Genomic DNA, 19,402 nt, shown 5'->3' on the forward strand with positions numbered 1-19,402 from the left:
GAATGCTATCCCAAACCACTGCGGACAGTATGAATGAGTCAGCCACAACTGTACCCTTGAGTACAGTGCACTGCCCACACACTGCCAACGTCAGTCATAAACAGACAAACATGAATGCATTTCCTGCGCTTGTGCAAACAGATTTCATTCAGTTTGGATGATATGATTTTCAGAAAATACTTTTTCCGACTCACAAGATTAGTATAATTGAGATTCTACTGTACTATTATGCAGCAAGCCCCCTTTTGGTTTTCATTTTTAATTTTTTCTTCTCCATGCTTGCAGCAACTGGCTGCACGTAGCAAAAACATCAATTTTCCACCTGTGCTTGAAGAATGCACAACATGAGTAGCCTGTTTTATAAATCACTGCTCCTATCGTTTCAGATACATGCATGTGCTGATCACTACGCATGCCGCTGCCCAACTTGAACAATGGTGTTTGCAAGAATCTAGGCCGATTTCACCACCAGATATGATGGACAGTGGCTTTTGTTACAGCACATTTCAAATCAAAGAGCATGGAGGAACAGCTTTGGTTACCAGACAGCAATGTGCAGACTTAGTTCATCAGTTGCCATGATGTGAAGAAATGTCCGTTTGTTTGCTTTAGCATTAACCATGATGAGAATGAATTGATGCAATGCATTCTGCACTGACTTGAGCAGAGTATAGGACAAGCCTTTCCACTGAGAAGAAAATGAGTAGCCATCGTTTGGAGTGCAAACTGCCTTCTTCAGCAGAGTGCTGTGCAATCCAAGTGCAATCTCTAGTATTCAATGCTCGATTAAATCTCAACTGCTGTGCCACTGTTGGATCCACTCTTAAAAATTAATCACTTACACACAGGTACTATTATTTCTTTGTAAAATTTGAAAGTTCAGCGGCCTGCCAATTAGTGAGGCATAGGTATTCATCTTGAAGTCATTCTTCCTCTGCCTTTGCTCTAGGTATCTAGCATAAATTTGTACAAAGGTGTACATGTGCCTTCTGTACTTCAACGTTGAGTTGCTTAGTCACAGCCGCACACTTTCCCATTTCATAGCCAATGTCTACATAAAATACCAGTTTATGCATGCACTACAGTTATAAGTGATACATTTTGTAAGTGCCTTATTCTGATGCAGTTCTTAAACCACACTATGTCATGAGCAATGCAGACAGTTGCAGTGGCACTTTTCATGGGCGCAGCACAATGCAATGGTTGGCACAAGATCGTACCAACCAGCTCCTCATGCAAAAGAAAGAAAAGGGAGGAAAAAACTGGCCGACGATTACGCTTCTTAATAATGTGACTTTTGAGCGCAGCTACTGCGGTATCTGAAACACAGGCTACTCCATATGAAACATGCAGTGCCAAGTGGAAGTGACTCTGGGTTTCGGCTTGGGCAGCAAGCACAGCGATCAGCCGCCACTGAGTCTCGCCTCGTGTGATTGGACAGTGGCGTGCAGTACTCTGGCGCCATCTGAGCAAGCGGCAGCCACAACTGGCACTCCTTACGGCGTGCTCACTGCCTACCATACCAATCATGTCACTGGCGAGCATACGATGGCACACCTTACTCTGGAGCCACAGGCTGCGGCCATGCAACCTGCTTCAGGCTACTATCTTGCCGTCTTTTTCCACCTCCCCCTCCACTGTGCTCGGTTATGCAGACAGCGAGGCATGCCGCTCAACCCAGGAACGGGCACCTAGGAGCTACACTCTAGGAAAAAACAATAGACTTGCCAAGTTTTTGTTAGAGTCAAGCAGACGTGCTCGCAGTGCACCCGGCAGGTCTCCCAGCTTGGGGCAGATAAACTTGGCCTGGTCCACGATGGCCGCCAGCTTCTGGAGGGCATCCTGTCGAACCTTCCAGTCCTTGTCCAACAGCTCCGACAGCAGGGACTCAGTCAGTTGGCCACTGCAAAGTGCAAGGATGCAGGCAGCATTGACATTGACCAACAGGAAGCAGTGACATGGTGGGACACAGCAAAGCAAGGAGAGCACCACCAACTAGCCAACAAGCCTTGATCAAGATTGGCCCGCAAGCCTGTCTTCAAAAGTTAGGCAAGTTTGCAACACGAAATACACAAAAGTGCCCACCTTTTCCCACCTCACGGTTAGTAGCAAGCGCACAGATGAGAACTTCCTAGACAAAGCCACCCAACATGCTTGTAACAATGACAAGTTGGATGACCTGCAGGGCTTAAATTCCAAAGAAGTTCCGAGCAGCACTCCTCCACCAATTTAATTTGATTTAGAGCACAGCTCTTATACGCCCGTTCACGTGTTCCGCGTCCTAGTTGTCGTCGTTGCCGTAACAAACCACCTGACAGGTGGCGGCTGTACGTGCGCAAGAGGTGGCATGTTGGTAGGTAGAAGTACTGCGAAATGCCACCAGCCTGGGTGGGAAATCCCAGAGGGTGGCTAGCAGCATGGCATGCCACCTGCCAGCAGTGGTAGGTGGCGTGTGAAGAGCTACGCTCAAATTTCGCATTACTGACCCTCGTAATCATCAGTAAATTTTTTTTCACTGCCAAGAACTTCTCAACTTCGAAGTTTACCTCCATTATCAACACTTCACATCATAACAATGCTCATGTAGCTCTTACAACATAAATGATAACAGTCTTATGTTCTATTCCAAAATAGTCAACCATCACGGCTGCTGCAATGGCCGAGTGGCAGAGAATTTGGCTCCCATGTGAAAGTCAGCATGTCTAAAGACTAGTGCTACCAGGAAGCCTTAGCAGGTCAGCAATCTACTCTGCATTTTAAGAAAGCAAATCCACCAGACTCGACATCAAGAGATACTGCCAATACCTTTGCAAAACGCACACGTTATGACAAAGGCTTCTGCATCAAGCCATTATGCCTGAACCGTGGCACGCTTTCATGGCGATTGTCCTAACAAGTCGGTACACTGGGTCTCTGCATTGGGTTCAGATGACCCGGTATGTTGGCACTGCACATCCATGACGGGCTATCGAACCTGTGGCAAATTAATGGTACCCCATAAAGTCTCGCCCTATTGTTCTGCCTTGTTGCTCTCTTTAAACCCATGACGATGGGTAACGCGATCACGGACATGCTGGTGCAGACAGGCTCAGGTGTGGAGATGGCGAAACCAAGGCAGCTTGCCATTAGCAGCTAGCGCTCTAAAACGTAAAAGCATGAAACTTCAAAGCCTTGCTCAAATCTGCTTTAAAATGCTTGCCTGATATCAGTCCGAGGAACCAAATCCTCCATGTCAACAGCAGCCTCTTGGACATCATCTGTGGCATCTCTAGCTCCACCTGTGCCTTCACCACCAGAGGGGGCTGCCAAACCACGAATGGGTGCTGGGGGCTTTTGGCCTTCCAGCTGCACACCAGAAAAGTGGCACAACTTTCACCCCCACAGTGATCTCTAGCACTACAGAGGCATAATTGGATTTTCCAGAACAGCGACTGCCTCATCATTTTCAAAAATGACTACAGAGTACAGGCGTTTTTTTTTCAAAGGCAAAGGTGCTGAATTGTTTACAAATAGATCTGAGAAGCAGCATTATGTCCACTGTGTTCAATGGACATAGCACAACTTTGAGCCCATGTCGGAGGCCTGTTCTGGCATTGCCTGCACTGAGGGCACAAAAAGGATAACTAATTAGTTTGTTCTGCCTAGCACATGTTCCTTCACATTACTACACAATGCATCGAAAAACTATTGCCTCGCCACGTAAATAATTGGTGTACCTGGATCAACAACATTTAAAAGTCTGCGCGAGGTAAAAGAGATGAAAATGCAGTTTTTTAATTATATTACTACGAAAGATTAGTATGATGCAATGAATGCCTCACCAAATAGCCAACACACAATGCAATCATCGGTGCTAAACATGTGACACTGCATCTATCCTCATGGCACAAAGACCTTGCATGATGATGCCAAAAGGCATCTCATCACCTCAAAGCTGTGGTCAAAAGCAACTGCCTTCCAAAGACGTGCACCTTCATGTCTGACCATATGCACTTTTGGACCCATGCTAGAGACCATAGGGAAGACCAATTTCTACAACAAATATGCTTCAAGTAAAAAATTTAGCTGCTATAAGACCAGAAAAGAGCAGTCCCCTCAAGTGATGGCAGGACTCTGGTTAAAACTAGGCCTTCGCGAATATTCAATATTAATTTCGAATATGCGATCGAATAGTAAAGTAATGGTGCCCACCTTTGCAAGCTCCGCATCCAGCTGCTGTACGAGGGTTGCCTTCTCTCCCTCCAGCAGAGAGCGCAGGGTCTTGCCCATGTAGAGGTACAGCACACCAGCCAGCGTGATGGACGCTGTCCTCACAGCCTGCTCCCAGAAGAGAGAGAATGGGCTGCTGAAAGCACCCTCCAGGAGAACCACCAACAGTCTGCCAAGGCTAATAAGTAATGCAAACGGCAATATGAAGTGCATAACGCAAAAGATGCATCCTATGTTTTCCACTCTACAGCAAAAATGTAGCAACTGGCAAAGCTGTCACAGCATGCGGAAACAGAAGAAAGGCGTAGAGTTGACTCACGGGATTCGATGCAGCGAGCCCTTTCTTTATGCTTTCTATGACTGCCTTAAGAGGGACCCTGCGCAAAGTGGTAAAAGGAGCACACCACAGTCAAATTCATTAAATGCAGCACCAAGCCATCTGCAGCCAACCAGATGAATAAGATTAATGGCTTCCCTACAATGGCTTGCAGCCTGGACAAAACACTCGAGACTTACTTGAGCCCAAATTCCTTGATGGCATTGGCCAGCCACAACAAGCTTTCACTCTGGTTCTTCGGGTTTTTCTGAGAAAAACAAAGCTGCAAAACCTGCAAGAAAAAGAGGAGAAAGAGATAGAGAGAGAGGGCAATGGAAAGAAAATTTCTAGAGCCAAGCTTACCAGCTTAGCGCATTAATCAGCAAAAGCTGTAGTAGCTTTAGTTTAGCCATCTAGCTCTGCATTTGGCTCTGGAATCAAGGTACACTGTCAGCTGTAAGAGGAAGCCAAGCCAAGTTGAATTAAAGTGAATTATATCAAATTCATTCAAACAAGCAATTACACTGAGAACTCACAGCGGACGCTGTGATTCAACGGTAGAATTCAGGGCTCTATGATTAAACGAAAGCTATAACAGCATGCGCTGGAAAAAAAAATATAGTGATGCAAATGAAACATGCTAAGCAGTTCTAGGGGCACTTAATTGTCGTTATGTGATGACAATGTGTTAGTATTAGCTTTTCTCCTCACTTTTATTTGCTTCTGTTCTACCGCTTTTCTTTTCTTCATAATTGCTTATATACTTCGCCAGGCATTTCTTTGCTCAGCTGAACAAAGAATTTTTAATGAGCAAACTTCTGTGCTTTGCACCAAGTCATTAGTGGGAGGCCTTGCTAACCAGCCCTGACCTTGAGGTCCAGCTCATGCTTGTGCACAGTGCTTGGCAAAGGGCCAGGGCCCACAGGCTCTTGGACTAAGAACTTCAGCCCGCTTAGGGTGAAGACCCTTGCCTGGTCATTTGGACAACGAAGTTTATTACTACTACTACTAGCAAAGTTAATCTCAATCATTTCAATTTCTGATCAGTCATTTTATAGTAATCAATTTTATAAAGATACTTTTGTCTGGGTTCTTCCACGTTCCTGCCTTTCCCTCTCCAGATTTCCTCCTCCCCACACTGCCACCTGCCAGCAGTGGCAGGTGGAAAGTGCGCACAACACTATGGTGCAGAACGCTTATTCTTCACCATAGGGCTTCTAATTCAAATGCATCGGAAAAAAAGAAAAGCTGCATTTCATTTCTGCTACACCTAGAAAATTCCCTACAAGGTAAAACAAGCATACAGATGGAAGAAAAAAAAATTCCAATTCGTATGAGCTACTCCGCAGAAACGCTCTTGGAGCAAAGAACCTGCAAAATACCCAGTTTCCTCACACTCAGTACAGTAAAAGCTCGTTAATTCGAACTTCACGGGACCGGGAAAAAAGTTCGAATTATCGAATGGCGTTGAAAAAACTGCAAGAACCATTTGCATTACAGTAAATGTAACGTATTTACTGGGTAACGAACCCAGTCGCATAAGGAACCCAACCACACCCGATTTTTGCCTAAAAATTTGAAAGAAAAAATAAAGGCGTCAGTCGTTAATGCTTCCCTCCATTTCGCACCCTCACGGACAACGCATTTCTTGGCAGTGCGCCAAGAAGCTGCGCAGGGACCTTTTGACGTTAGCTCTATCATGGAAGGGGGGGGGGGGGCGAACTTGGCACAGTGCCAGCGCTTGTCCGGTTCTGCAAGCCTCGTTTCACTATGTTCGCCTCATCGTGCCATGGGCGCGATTGGGGCGGACGCCGTCTACTGCCACTCAATCATTGGAACGTGCGATAGCAGCAAGCGCCTTTTGCAGCGAACGATGATAAAAGCCGGCGTCATGATCGCGGCTGACCGCGTGATTCCGTCGGCGACTGATGGGTAGAAGGATGGACGCCACTCGCAAAGGAAAAAAAAAAGTTTTTCGCACATAATTTGTAGTGCCCGTCTGAAGTCATAGCCTTTCATGGGCATTGGTTGGGGCCGCGCCGACAGTACCTATTCGAATTTCCGAATTAACAGGGCTCGAATTAATGAGTATTTACCGTATTTACTCGCGTAATGGACCCACTTTTTTCCCAGAAAAGTTATCAGTTTGGGGGAGCGTTTATTACGCGGGAAAAAAAGTTTCCAACAGATTTTTTTGGAAGGGCCGAGATTTCATATATCTCTGTCCGTCCTTACCTCATCAACAAACGCGCGCGGTCGGACGCGTTCCTGCCACTAGTGTTTAGCGTCATTCAGTTTGACGAGATCCGGCAATTTTGTGCTAGCCGGCGGCGAGATAACGCGAACGTGCTGCACACCGGCCCTGAAGGTCAGGCACGCGTTTCTTACGGCGAGGTTAAAAACAGGACAGTGACGAGGTCTAATTTAGCTTAGAGTGCACAACGTCTTGGCGCTCTGCCAATTCCGCTGCGCCCCCTTCCTCTCCCCACCCCTCTGCAGGAGCTCTCCTCAAATTATAGAGAAAAAAAAAAGCAAATGTTATCGGCGGCGGCAGCAGCTTGGCACGCTGCAAGGTCCCCGCTGAGCGCGCTCGCCCTCCCCCTCCCCTCAGGGCCCCCCTTTTCAGGAACTCTCCTCAAATAAAAAAAACAAACAAATGATGTTATCAGCGGCGGCACCAGCTTGGCGCGCTGCCAAGGCCTCTGCGCTTCCCCCCCCCCCCCCCACCTCTCTGGCTGGAGCTCGTCTCAAAAGATAACCCATAACATAACGCCGCCATAACAAACCAGTTGTTATGGCAGCGAGCAGCATCGATCTTGGCGAGCTGCCAGTCTGCGCTGAGCGACAACTGAGGGACTCGCTAGGCTAGAAACAAAAAAGTAAATTCTGGCGGACAAAAGTGGGGGGTGGGTTCATTACGCGAGTAAATACGATAGTTCCGAGTTTCGGAGGCTGCGCGGAAAAGAGGGTAGGCAGCCGCCACCGCGTTCGCCAATCCGTTCCCCTCCCACGCCGCCGGCCGCCGCGCCGGTGATGGCGCCATTTAGGCTTTACCCACCCTTCCACGGTTTTATCTGGTTCCATCTTCTGTCCCCGTTTAGCATGTACGCAGCCTCAAAGTACGCGCAGGCATTTTTTTTTCGGCCACCTGCTGTGTGCCAAGCCGCGCAGACGGAGCGGCGCGTAGTTCGAATTGTCCGTAGCGGAACCGACTCGCTTTCGAATTAACGGGCTTTTTTATACACAGATCTGTATGGAGCTTGGCTGGACTATGTAGAGTAGTTCGAATAATCTGAAAATTCGGATTATTGTGGTTCGAATTAACGAGCTTTCACTATGAAAGGCACAGATTGCATTTGAATGTGCAATAACCCCTCAGCGAATCTCAGAACTTCATCCTTTACATATGCTCCAGGCCTGGGCATGCGGAGCCGAACATGTGGCTGGGGGCATTCTAGCACTACTGTAAGAGTGGAGAGCTCCAGGTGACCCTGCAATTTAAATCCAGCACCTCGCACATACAAGAGGGATGCTCTATCTCTGGAACATCCTTGTAGTGCAATGCAATTGAAATTTTCTCCAAGGCCCAGTTTAGCTCCAAAATTCTGCCCACAGGTTACAAGTGCAGGCTACCTGCTGTAAAGGCAATATAGCAGGGAAAAAGTGCCATGCAGATCTGTAAAGTGTGCAAGAAACAACTCAAACGAAGCCCACCTCCTGGCTGACATGGTCGAGGGAGGTGGCCTCTGCCAGGGCGGTGAGGGCGGCCGCAGCGCTCTGACCATTCTTGATGTCCCCGACTTTGTCCACCACGTCCGGCAGTAGGAAGTCAGCCACACAGAGGGACACGGGGCCCCTACCCAGAACTGCCACCAGTGTCTCCAGCTTCAACTTCAGCACCTGCACATATACCCCACACACTACAGTGAAGGGAAAGCAAAAAACACTGCCACTCTCAGGCCATTAAGCAGGAGGAACAAAGCGGACGAGAAATTCCCCATTCACCAGAGGTATCCATGGAGAGGCATATATAAGCATTGGTAGCACCGACTGGCACAATACACGTACAGAGTGCTTTGCTCTCCCAACAAAGCATATTGATTGCACATGAAAACCATATCAGAAGCAGTAATAAACGAAACTCACAACCAAATATACTACCCCTATGCAAAGCATAAAGCCATAGCCTTCAGTTTGGCTTGAAGAAGCATTCAATAACAGACTCATGGGATGATGAAACTGTCTGCGCACCCAAAGGCTACACTTATTTATTTATTTATTGTGCCCTCAGGGCCAAAGGCATTACAGAGGGGAGTGGGTTTATTAGGATAAACAACAATGAAATAGAATACAGTGAAAATAGGTATTACAAAATAAATTTCCTCTAGAATAAAACAAATAACAACATCCAGAAAACGTAAATAGTATAGAAACAATGTATACAATACAGTGGAAGCAGATATAACAAACAATCAACTTTCTTCAGAATAAACAATATTAGCTACAGCGTCATGAAAGATTTTATTCTCACGAATGGCTGCAATATCGGGGGGAAGGCGGTTCCATTCCACAGATGTGCGGGGAAGATATGACTGAAAAGAAGATTTGATGCAGCATGTTGGGATGCCAACCTTGTGGCGGTGATCGATGCGTCGAAATATTTAGATCTGCCCACATCTCACCACATGTGGTTCCACCAATCAACCCTATCACGATAATGACATAGAACTATGGCAGCCAGTTAAATGAGGAATACAAACCTGGAAGTTCGTGTCTCGAAGACCAGGCTTGCGGCAAAGGGTCTTCGCTATAACCTGCACGGGCAGACTGCCTTCCATTGCTTCGATGATTTCTTTCATCTTCTCAATGGCAGCCAAGCGGTCCTTCCAGATTGTGCTCCCCAGTGCCGTCAGTGACTCCTCTGGGAACAAAGCTGCTGCCCTGCCCTGAGCCTCTTCATCTGAGAGAGCCACCTCGGAGAACACAGGCTGCAACAGGGTGGGGGATCATGGCAAGCGTTTGATTTGTGCACTACACTCATATATCAACCAAGCCAAAGAAATTATCAGCAGTTAAATGAAAAATAAAACACCTAATAGAGGCATCATGATTAAGACATGTGCCCACACGAGAAAGCATAGCCTATCTCATCACTGAGAACAGGTGTAAGCATGAAACACATAGAATGAAAGGCGTACAATCTAGACACTTCATGGATGTTTGTAGCCAAACTGGTATTGGCCAGCTCCTTTGGCTGCTGGGCGAGCCGCCCCACCTTTTCCTGTTTCTATTCTTCAAACTGGGCAGCCTTTCTAACTCCCGGCTTATCCAGCTTTATTTAATGGCTACAGCGTCAACACTACTTCCGCTGAGCACTCGAAAGCGCACAATGAATGGATGCAAGATTAGGAAGATGGTATGAAAATAAAGAGCATGAGAGGCTACCAGTCAGAATATGCAATGCGAGAGGCTGCTGCAGTGGCCGAGCAGACTAAGGCATTGGGATGCGGACATGCTGTTAGCTCCGGCGTTGGCTGAAATCCTGCTTGGCGCTGATATTTTTTTCCACAGGATATCGTTTGGACAGGAAGTTTTGCAATGAATCAGATAAGTTCCATTTTATGTTCGGCCTCTGGTTTAATTTCAATGCCACAGGTTCAGTGCAGTTTCTGGGATATGTCCACCTGAATTTACAGATAATGGGAGTTCAAAGCATTTAAAAAAAAAACAGGGAGAGAGGGGGGGGATGCGGCGAGTTGGGCGTGTTGGTACATGTACTTGTCGCCTCGTCTCTGTCCTCGTCTGTTCAGCGCTGCTTTTCCAGAAAACTATGTACCAACACGCCCAACTCGCCGCATTAACCAAGTTCATTTCTAGTACAAAGGGCTCTTTTTCCTCGTGTGTTCAAAAGAATCAGCGCCCGTCCTTGTCGCCTCGTCTCTGTCCTCGTCTGTTCAGCGCTGCTTTTCCAGAAAACTATGTACCAACACGCCCAACTCGCCGCATTAACCAAGTTCATTTCTAGTACAAAGGGCTCTTTTTCCTCGTGTGTTCAAAAGAAAATCAGCGCCCGTCCTTGTCGCCTCGTCTCTGTCCTCGTCTGTTCAGCGCTGCTTTTCCAGAAAAGAGAGGGAGGGGTGGCTGACCACAGTACCTACTCCTGACTGCAAGCACAGTTGAACCCCACAAAAATGAACAATCAAAGAGGACGCTTGTATGAAACGTCCATGTCTATCACAACAGTATTTTTTTCTATCATGGCACCCATGTCCTCTCACGTGCAACATCCTTGATGGCAGCAATTTGCAACATAAGCCCTCTTCATCAGCATTGATGATATCAGAAGGCTTGTACAGTAAACTGTCGTTAATTTGAACTCAAATTCGAACATAAGGTTTACGTGAACAGATGATTTTAGGGGCATCAAATTTTGACACTGCGATAGGCTTGTAGTACTGCTCCTGGCAATGGAAACATTACTTCCACCACGTATCAATTATGGATGAGGCATAGAAGATATTCTGAACTGAAGTCAGCAGACCAACCACGCTGAACCTACCAATATTAACAGCAATGTGACGTAGATATACATCCCCAAATTTCATTTCACATTAGGCTCATGTCACCAAGCGAGCTGTGCTGCATTATTTTAACCTTGGGCATTACGAAACTAAGAATTAAAACCTGGCCAGAACTTGTGGGTAATTTCTGTACTTTAGAGATGACAGCACCACTTGTGAGCAGAGCAACAAGCTGTTCACAGCCTTATTACTCGTGTCTTGTCCATGCACATGCTATTGGGGCTGGTGATTTGCTAGGGGTTTCGCAACACCTTAACGCATCTCAAACTGGTTTTCAGTGCATGTTCCTGTGTTCTGTAGCTTCAGTAATGATTGCTTACTTCTCCTAGAATGCCGAAAAATTGTGCTTTGGCCAGAGGTGAAATAATGCACACAGTACGCCTTTCAAAGCATGAGACAGAATGCTCATAAGCATAATCTGCTGCTCACAGCAAGCAAGACTATGTGGCTGCTAGGGTTCCCGCAAGTGTACTGCTTGGACCCAGAATGAAATTAGCATGCTTCTGGGGGAATGATCACTAGCACTTATCTAATTTAGCTACAGCAGCTTATCTAATTTGTACTTTGGCGATACACAGAAACAGCAAGAGAAGATACTAACAAGGAGACATTCAAACACTGGACATTGGCGCGAATCCTCATGGGTATAGTCAGTGAAATGAGTGTGCATGGCAGACATGATCTTCATGATTTGCATGACATGACAGTTTTGCTAGAATTCCTGGAATCAGCCGTACTAGTCACTGCGCCATGTTGAAAAGCATGGCCCAATTTCAGTCCATGTTTGCTTCCAATGCATACTGGTGCAGAATTTAGCACAAGTATAAAATGGAGTAGCCGGTTTGCCAATTTCTATATTAGTAGCACCTTGTACCTGCAGGAGCAAAGTATAGCTGGTAACTTCAGGAGCTGACTTTAATCCTTTTGTGCCACAACTCTGCCAAAAAATCTGCCAATTTAACAAACACTCTACTCTAGGCCGCAGAACAGTTTCCATTCGAAGCCATCCCAAATCGGGAAGTGGCAACTTGGCAACCACATTGCTTTACCTATTCAATTTACGGTACTGCATGTCACTGAGCAGTGTAGGTAGTAACAATGCCAAGGGAGTGCGACTTCTGCTTACTTTCCACCGAGTAGCGCACAAGGCACATGGCTGGGCAAGCAAGTGTTGCTCCAGACAATGTGCCAACTATTGAGAAATGTCGGTACACCTAGCGGAGCAGTGACTTGGTGCCCCCTTGCAATAGCACAGAGCACATGGGGTTTTGTTTCTGGGCCATGCTGCATTATAAATCTCTTGAAGGTTTCCGAAAGTTAGGGACTTCTACACATGCTACAGGAGCCCCGCTGGCGCATACCTTTGGCTCTTTACTTCTGATGAAGGCTGTATATTAAACTGGGCGTCCTCACTGCACTTACAAGCTCCTGCATTTGCATTTATCCATAGCTCAGATATCTCACTCAATGCACCTCTGCCATAACACACTAGTCCGATGCCCCCTGTGTTGGGGGAAAACAAACAAACAATAACAGCCTTTTCAGCCGAGCCTCAACAATGTGTAATAAGTAATAAGTGTACAAGCCTTGGAAGTCGCACTGCTGCTTGACTGCGCTTTCACAGGCCCCGTTGCCCTAGCCTTTTGTGTGGCTTTCGCAGGTGCTGCTGCTGCCGGTTTCACCACTCCGACACCAACACTAGGATTGGCAGCAGCAGCTGCCGGCTTTTTCTGACAGGGGGCCTGTGCCTCTGATTTTGGCTGCGCACTGCCCTTGGCTGGAGAGGCTGCCGCCGCAGCTGCTGCAGGCTTTCGTGTGGCCTTCTGGGGTGCAGCAACCACTTCCGCCTTTTCACAGCACTCTTTCACCTGCAAATTCATGACAACAAAGCAGGTGCAGGTTTCAACCGGTGGAACACTCCGATTAGATAACAGTCAAAGAAGCCTAATTTATTCAATAGAGACAGTTGAAAAAAAATCAGATTGTTTTATTATTTGTAACTATAATAGAAGTGTCAGAACTGCAGTGGAATCAAACCTTAAGAGGGAGGGGGGTGATGACACAGCTTTCAAATCATGAATATGTCGAAGAAAAAAAAAGCTAATTTTAGAAAACACCAGGTCTCATATCTATCAGGTATTTGGAATTATAGCCCGAAAACGTTTCCCCCCAAAAAACAGCCCAGAAGTAAGTTAAACAAACGTTTTTGTTATCGTAGACAGCACAAAACTTGCTGAAATCTCTCTGTAAATGCCAGTTTTCTCAAAATGTTTTTTGACCGGACTGCCCTGCTTGTAGAAAGCATAGCACGACAATGGCTTCATGGATTTTCATGCGGTTTGTTGCAAATAAATTTCTAATGCAGCGATGTTCCTATATTACTGAATTACTTGCTCCCATTTTTATTCTGACACATGACGATAATGAAAGCATTACGCGAGCTTGGATATAACATTCTGTGTAGAAAAAACTCCATCTGATAAAAATTTAGAGAATGTCACTGCATCAACCATTCCTCTGGGTAAAACTTAAATGTGACTGCAGATTCCTACCTTTTGTTGTCATGCCAAGCTTTCTGCAAATTTGGTATAGCAATGAAGCATATAAAAATTTGTAATGTCAAATCTACTTAAGATATTTAAGTGAAATTTTGTATTTAGCCATTCAGGAGCATTTCAATCAGCATGCCAAATTTTATTGCTCTAGGTGAAAAAATTTAAAAATTTCACTTGAGCAGCATGCATTGACCCCCTTAACTTGGCACCATTAGCATCTCACTGCATAGTGACTCGTCTTTCGATCTTGCACAAGATATTTCATCACCCTTATCTTTGAAAACTTCTCTTGCCCCTCAAATACACTTCACTGTGCTTAGCTGATGCTCGTAAGATATATCCGCAGCATAAAATTAACACTCTTTTCGCTGCTCTTACCATGAATATCAAATGCGCAGACTCAATTCCTTCTCCCACTGCCACATTCGAAGCTGACCAACTACTCTGGGATGCCAGGCTAACATTGTACAGCTAGGAGTCATTTTTCTCCTTCACATATCGCTGCACATTATTTTTGACTAGTAACCACTACCCTCACTAATGCCATTGGCCCCGATGGTATCCAAAAGAAATAAACAGACTTGCCATGGTGCTTCCACTGAATGGCACAATAAAAAGGTTACTGCAACCATTTTGGCAAGTTTTGCATGTCTAACCTGGCAATGCCAGGAAACTGTGAGCTATAGCCCCGCACAGGACTGCTTTCTCGTCTTACACAAACCCAGCCCGCACCGACCGAGATAAACCGGTCAGCTGACAAAAGGCATTTCCTCCTGCAAGCATCTACCTCTCACCATTCTGTCAGATTAGAGATGAAGAGCACAGATGCCTGTAGTTCTCCATGGAGGATGCTACAACACCAATAACGGGTTCTTGTTGCAGTCAGAGAAGACTATTTCTATCCATGTAAATACCTGGTGTGCTACATCAAAGGATACAGCACTGCTCCAAAATTATTACTGGAAACGCCAGAAAAGCTGCTGTCATTTGTGCCTAGATTTAAAAGTAAATTCAACAGGAAAAGTTAACAAGTGCTCATTTAAAATTACAAAAAAGTTATATTCGAAGTTAAAACTGTGACGTAAGAAATTAAGATATGAAATTAAACTACATACATAAACACTGCTCGACATTATATCATGTGGTTTTTAGTCTGAGCTTTTAGGATGTTAGAAGCCCGTATTACCGCTTTGAAGTGGCCACACTCAACCCAGGTTGGAAAGAAATTTGTGCTGCCCAGCATTCGGGCCAGGACACACCAGGCCCATGCTTTCAGGAAGGCCAGGGCCAGTGCAGTGCTCTACTCTGAGCCACCAACATAACGACAGCCTACCTTTTCCATCTTGAGATTGTCCAGGTCACCAAGAAAAGGCATGATCACCCGCTCCCCGACCACTTTCATCGCGGTCCCCAAGGACACGCTCGAGCCTTCCCTCACTGCTGGGTCAGAGTCATTCAGCGTCTTCAGCAGCGATGTCACTAGTGCCTTCAGGAGTTTTTTGTTCAGCATAGCCGGAGTCAACTTGGAAAAGACGCGTGCCAGAAACAGAGTAGTCTCCCCCTTGATCTGCGGGTTTTTGTTGTCGAGTGCTGCCGTGACATCCTCCAAGATGGCTTCCAAATCTGTTGCCTGAAAAGTGTTGTCCAGGGCTTCTCTCAATGCAGTGACCACATTCTGCTTCTTTTCCTTGAACTTCTCTATGTACACTGAGATGCATGAATTGGCATAAGGATGAAACTTCTGCCTCAAGCCAGCAGCAAGCCCAGCCAGGCACTTGGCAGCCAGCGCCACGACGATCACGTTGCTGTCCTTGGCCACTATCCTCTTCAGCACTTTGACGAGATCAGCATAATCGCCAGCTTCTAGCTTGGGATTGCTCGTGAGCTCGAGCAGTTTCTCGAGTGCCTCCTTTCGTTCCTGCCACTTTTTGGCTTCGCACTGTTCGTAGAAGTTCTTAGGAAGCTTGGAAAGGATGTCGACAGCTTCCAACAATTCGTACGCATCCACAGGCGCTGCAGTGTCACCGCCACATTCCTCACCCTCTTCACCGCCATCCACTACGTCTGTGTCAGCTTCAGCCGCCTGCGCCCTTCTCATCTGCTCGGACCTGATGTAGCGCTCGGGGGTCGCGGTTCCTTTCTCCACTTTGGCAAACTCTGCCTCAAGCTCCGTCACTTGAACTGGCTTCAGCGACTGCAGCAAGGGCTTCAGTGCATCGCCAATCCAGCGGTATAGCTCAATGGTCAACAGCTTGCATTCATCCCGCACAGTCTTGTCTCTATCCTCGAGCAACTTGGGAAGAGCCTTGAATAGAGGCTTCACAGAGATGACGCGAGCTCCAAAGAGACGCAGACACTCCCTTAATGTGGCCACGCATCCGGACACTGTCTTTGGGTTCTTGTTGTCCAGGCCTTTGACGAGCTCCTCCACGACCGCCTCTTGCTTTTCGATTTCCACATACATGAAGATGATCTCCTGTGCCAGCTCACGTGTCTTTTGTTTTGGAGCAGCGATGCACTTAGACACTAGCCCCACGAGAACATCGCCACAGACACGATTGGCCAGGTGGGCATTTTGGACAAACGACAGGACGGCTGCCAGGCCCTTCTCCTGCGATACAGCATTGCTGTCGATGACAAAGTTCTTGATGAATGGCACAAACTTCTGGAACTCCGGACTTTTAGGATCTGTGATGGAGCCAAATAATTTTGCCGCATCTTCGTATCCACTCAGACGAGCTTTCCACAACTGAGAAAAAGAGACAGTGAAAGGGGAATGAGCACTGAAGAAGAGCACCACAAACTATCAACGACACCAAGATATCCAGGAAAAGCATCAATCTCCGTTTTCTTCACGACTCATTTTTTTCTATGCTATAATGAAGGCAGCCAAAATCAAAACATGTTTTGTGGCAGATCTACCACTGCAGAATGCGCCAGTCAAAATGTTGCACATCGAAGACAGCAGTCTTCACGGAGCTGAAGCACAACTAGCTTACATGAAGTGTTACGAAGCACAGGTTGTAAAGTGAAACTAATATGTATGAATGAACCACAGGTTGGACCTGTACAAAATTCAGCAAACACCATAGACAAGAGCAGCGGTATCACCTTGTGTTGGCAACGATCTTCTGCAGGTAACTTCAAGTACTCAGTGTCATCAGCCATGTTCTTTTGTCAGAAGCCTGAAATTTGAACACGAGAGCAAATAAGATCCTACAGCATGAACTTGAGGAAACAAAAACATACTAACTGAAAACAAATGCTACATGAGCCACTGAAGAGAACTGCTGTAGACTGCAAGAGAGAAGGAAATCTGCTATTAATAGATTAAGTGACTGTACACAAATCATCCAACAAACATCCAACCTTTTGTAACATTATTAGACTTTCCTACCCCACTATAAGATTGGTTTGGTTTATGGGGGTTTAATGTCCCAAAGTCACGCAGGCTATGAGGGACGCCGTAGTGAAGGTCTCCGGAAATTTTGACCCCCTGCGGTTCTTTAACGTGCACTGACATCGCACATTACACGGCCTCTTACACGGTAACACGGTACACGGTGACCATTGAGCCACTGCGGCGGCCTCCAGTATAAGATTAACTATACTTCAGCTCTAAGCACAAATACATCCAAAAAATGATGTACAGGTGCGGACAGAAGCTAACGGAGCATGTCGCACAAGGAAGAGCTGCTTGTCAGCGCTGCCTAGCCAAACTACACGTAAGCTCACAATCACGACGCGCGTATGGTGGCTAGAAGGGAGAGGTGTCAGCATTGGCACGCCGGAGAGAGAGCGAGAATTCATCCAGATGCAGCGGCGCTGCACACACGTAGCAGTTGCTTTCCGTTGCAGTTATTTCACGATACCGTGTGGATTACAACAAAGGCTAGTTGACACACTTTTCTGAGGGCTTGCAGCAAAGCGTGTATTGGCACTGAAAACTATGTTTGAACTTGCTTCTCTGTATATTAGCTGCATGCGCCGCTGGCACCCCAAAGCGCTGGAAGATGGCGAATCAAATGACTTGCCATCAGCTTGTCACCAAAACAACGTACTTGCAGTTTTCACTTTGATTCCGCAGTGCTCTCCATGACATCTCAATTCAGGCAGAAGCATCAGCAACCATACTTGAATGCTTTATTTTGATGACATGCACATCAAAAAGCAAGGTCTATTTCGTACAAGCCTTAAAAAGCAAGACATTTATTTTGACACTCTTACAGTTGAACGTCAAAAACACCATCAAAAGAAAACGAACAGAAAATATGCAACAATGTAGGGGAGAACTGCAAGTTATACAAAAACTGAAATAAAAAAGTAAACAAGGCAAGTAAAATGAAGTCAATATACAATGCTAAAATAGGCATACACATATGGCATTGAGATTTGATTGGCAAACACAGATGCAGTCATAAAGAAGTTAACAAAAATTGATTTCTACCTGTGTCAAACACAGCCAGATTGTGACATCAAATTTACTAATGGGACCTTTGTAACAATGTGAATAAAACATTACTAAAAAGTCACAACAGATGACACAATGAGGGTAATGTACAATAACATGAAAAAGAAAACCTTGTTGGCTGTGTTAAGTACGTCTCAACTTCAAAAACTTCATATTTTCTCTCTTTTTTTGGTTGCAAGCATTTTCTCCAGCAACAAGAAAATGCATCCTTGTCAGTGTGAAGAAGCGAATGATTTGATTCGTCACTTCCACTTTGTGCTCCTCACAGCCAACCGGTTGATATTTAACCTCTTCAGAGACAGGCAAGAGATGAGGTCCATGATGCTATCAGTTTTCAACTTGTTGAAACTGAAGCAATAGGTAAATGTATCCTTCATAGCTTTGACCAGGTCTGCTAGCTAGGGACTCAGACGGGTACAGGAGGCCACCTCTATCTATGTAACGCGTGAGGCGAGACTCTGCCGGAAGCAAGCTCGAGTCCTCTGGATGAAGTAACAGCCTGCTACATTCGTTGCACTTCGTCTTTTTCAACATCTTCCGGGCCACATAGCCACTGACGTAATATGTTATCCCGGAGTAAATTTAGCGTCCAACGATTTCAACGTGGTCAGGGAGTACTTCACATGCCACAATCACTTCATGAACTTTGTTGAGGCGTCCCACACCTAGGAGCTCATCCAGCTTATTCTGTAGTTTGATGGGATTAGTGTGAGTGCCTGGACTTAGCAGGCTGCTCAGGAGTGCTGAAGGAATGTTGCCACTGGAGGGTGACTGTGCTAAGCTGGACAAACTGAGGCAATTCAGAGATATCAAAAATTATGTCGGTGTAGAGCGATCGTTAGAGCCAGACATTTGCTTCAGTATCCCGAAGAAGTTTTCAAGCTCATCTTGGCACAAACGAGAAGTCATCAATTACTTAAACCCCAGGATTTTCGTGACATACAGCAGGATGGAGGGTGTGTTGATAAGAGTAACACGGAGTCCTTCGGCTGTTGATTCACTCAGCAACCCACCCTGCTTAGGCACATTTTGCCAAGTCGCTAAATACTCCAGAAAGCATTTGATGCTTGCTACTTCTTTACTGTCTGGTCTTAAACCTCGCTTTGAGTACCTCGATGTCATGGCATCGATGAGGTCTCTCATCATAAAAACAAATGCAGGAGAAGCCTTGGTACAGCCAGTGCCACAGGGGTGTTCCACTTAGTGGTTTAGAGATACAGGCCCCTTAAAACTTCATCACTGAAGAAGGTGAACGCCAAGTTGACCCGCA

General features: G+C 46.1%; 1 protein-coding gene and 1 long non-coding RNA gene across 3 annotated transcripts in view; both read right to left on the reverse strand.

The window, feature by feature from the left end:
• Nucleotides 1–19,402, reverse strand: part of LOC144131161 (uncharacterized) — a 279,476-nt gene that overhangs the window by 71,917 nt on the left and 188,157 nt on the right. The window lies entirely within an intron of this gene.
• Nucleotides 1–19,402, reverse strand: part of LOC144110734 (cytoskeleton-associated protein 5-like) — an 80,462-nt gene that overhangs the window by 54,802 nt on the left and 6,258 nt on the right. For both annotated transcript variants that reach the window (XM_077643808.1, XM_077643814.1), the window contains exons 2-11: nucleotides 16,773–16,846; nucleotides 14,995–16,410; nucleotides 12,693–12,974; nucleotides 9,286–9,513; nucleotides 8,240–8,425; nucleotides 4,726–4,817; nucleotides 4,529–4,586; nucleotides 4,192–4,317; nucleotides 3,200–3,345; nucleotides 1,729–1,903 (exon numbers count right to left, since the gene is read on the reverse strand). In XM_077643808.1, the coding sequence (XP_077499934.1) occupies nucleotides 1,729–1,903; nucleotides 3,200–3,345; nucleotides 4,192–4,317; nucleotides 4,529–4,586; nucleotides 4,726–4,817; nucleotides 8,240–8,425; nucleotides 9,286–9,513; nucleotides 12,693–12,974; nucleotides 14,995–16,410; nucleotides 16,773–16,829 (2,766 nt within the window). In that variant the 5' untranslated portion in view covers nucleotides 16,830–16,846. The remainder of the gene's footprint in view (nucleotides 1–1,728; nucleotides 1,904–3,199; nucleotides 3,346–4,191; nucleotides 4,318–4,528; nucleotides 4,587–4,725; nucleotides 4,818–8,239; nucleotides 8,426–9,285; nucleotides 9,514–12,692; nucleotides 12,975–14,994; nucleotides 16,411–16,772; nucleotides 16,847–19,402) is intronic.

Source organism: Amblyomma americanum, chromosome 1 (assembly GCF_052857255.1).
Source record: "Amblyomma americanum isolate KBUSLIRL-KWMA chromosome 1, ASM5285725v1, whole genome shotgun sequence".
NCBI classification, from domain to species: domain Eukaryota; kingdom Metazoa; phylum Arthropoda; class Arachnida; order Ixodida; family Ixodidae; genus Amblyomma; species Amblyomma americanum.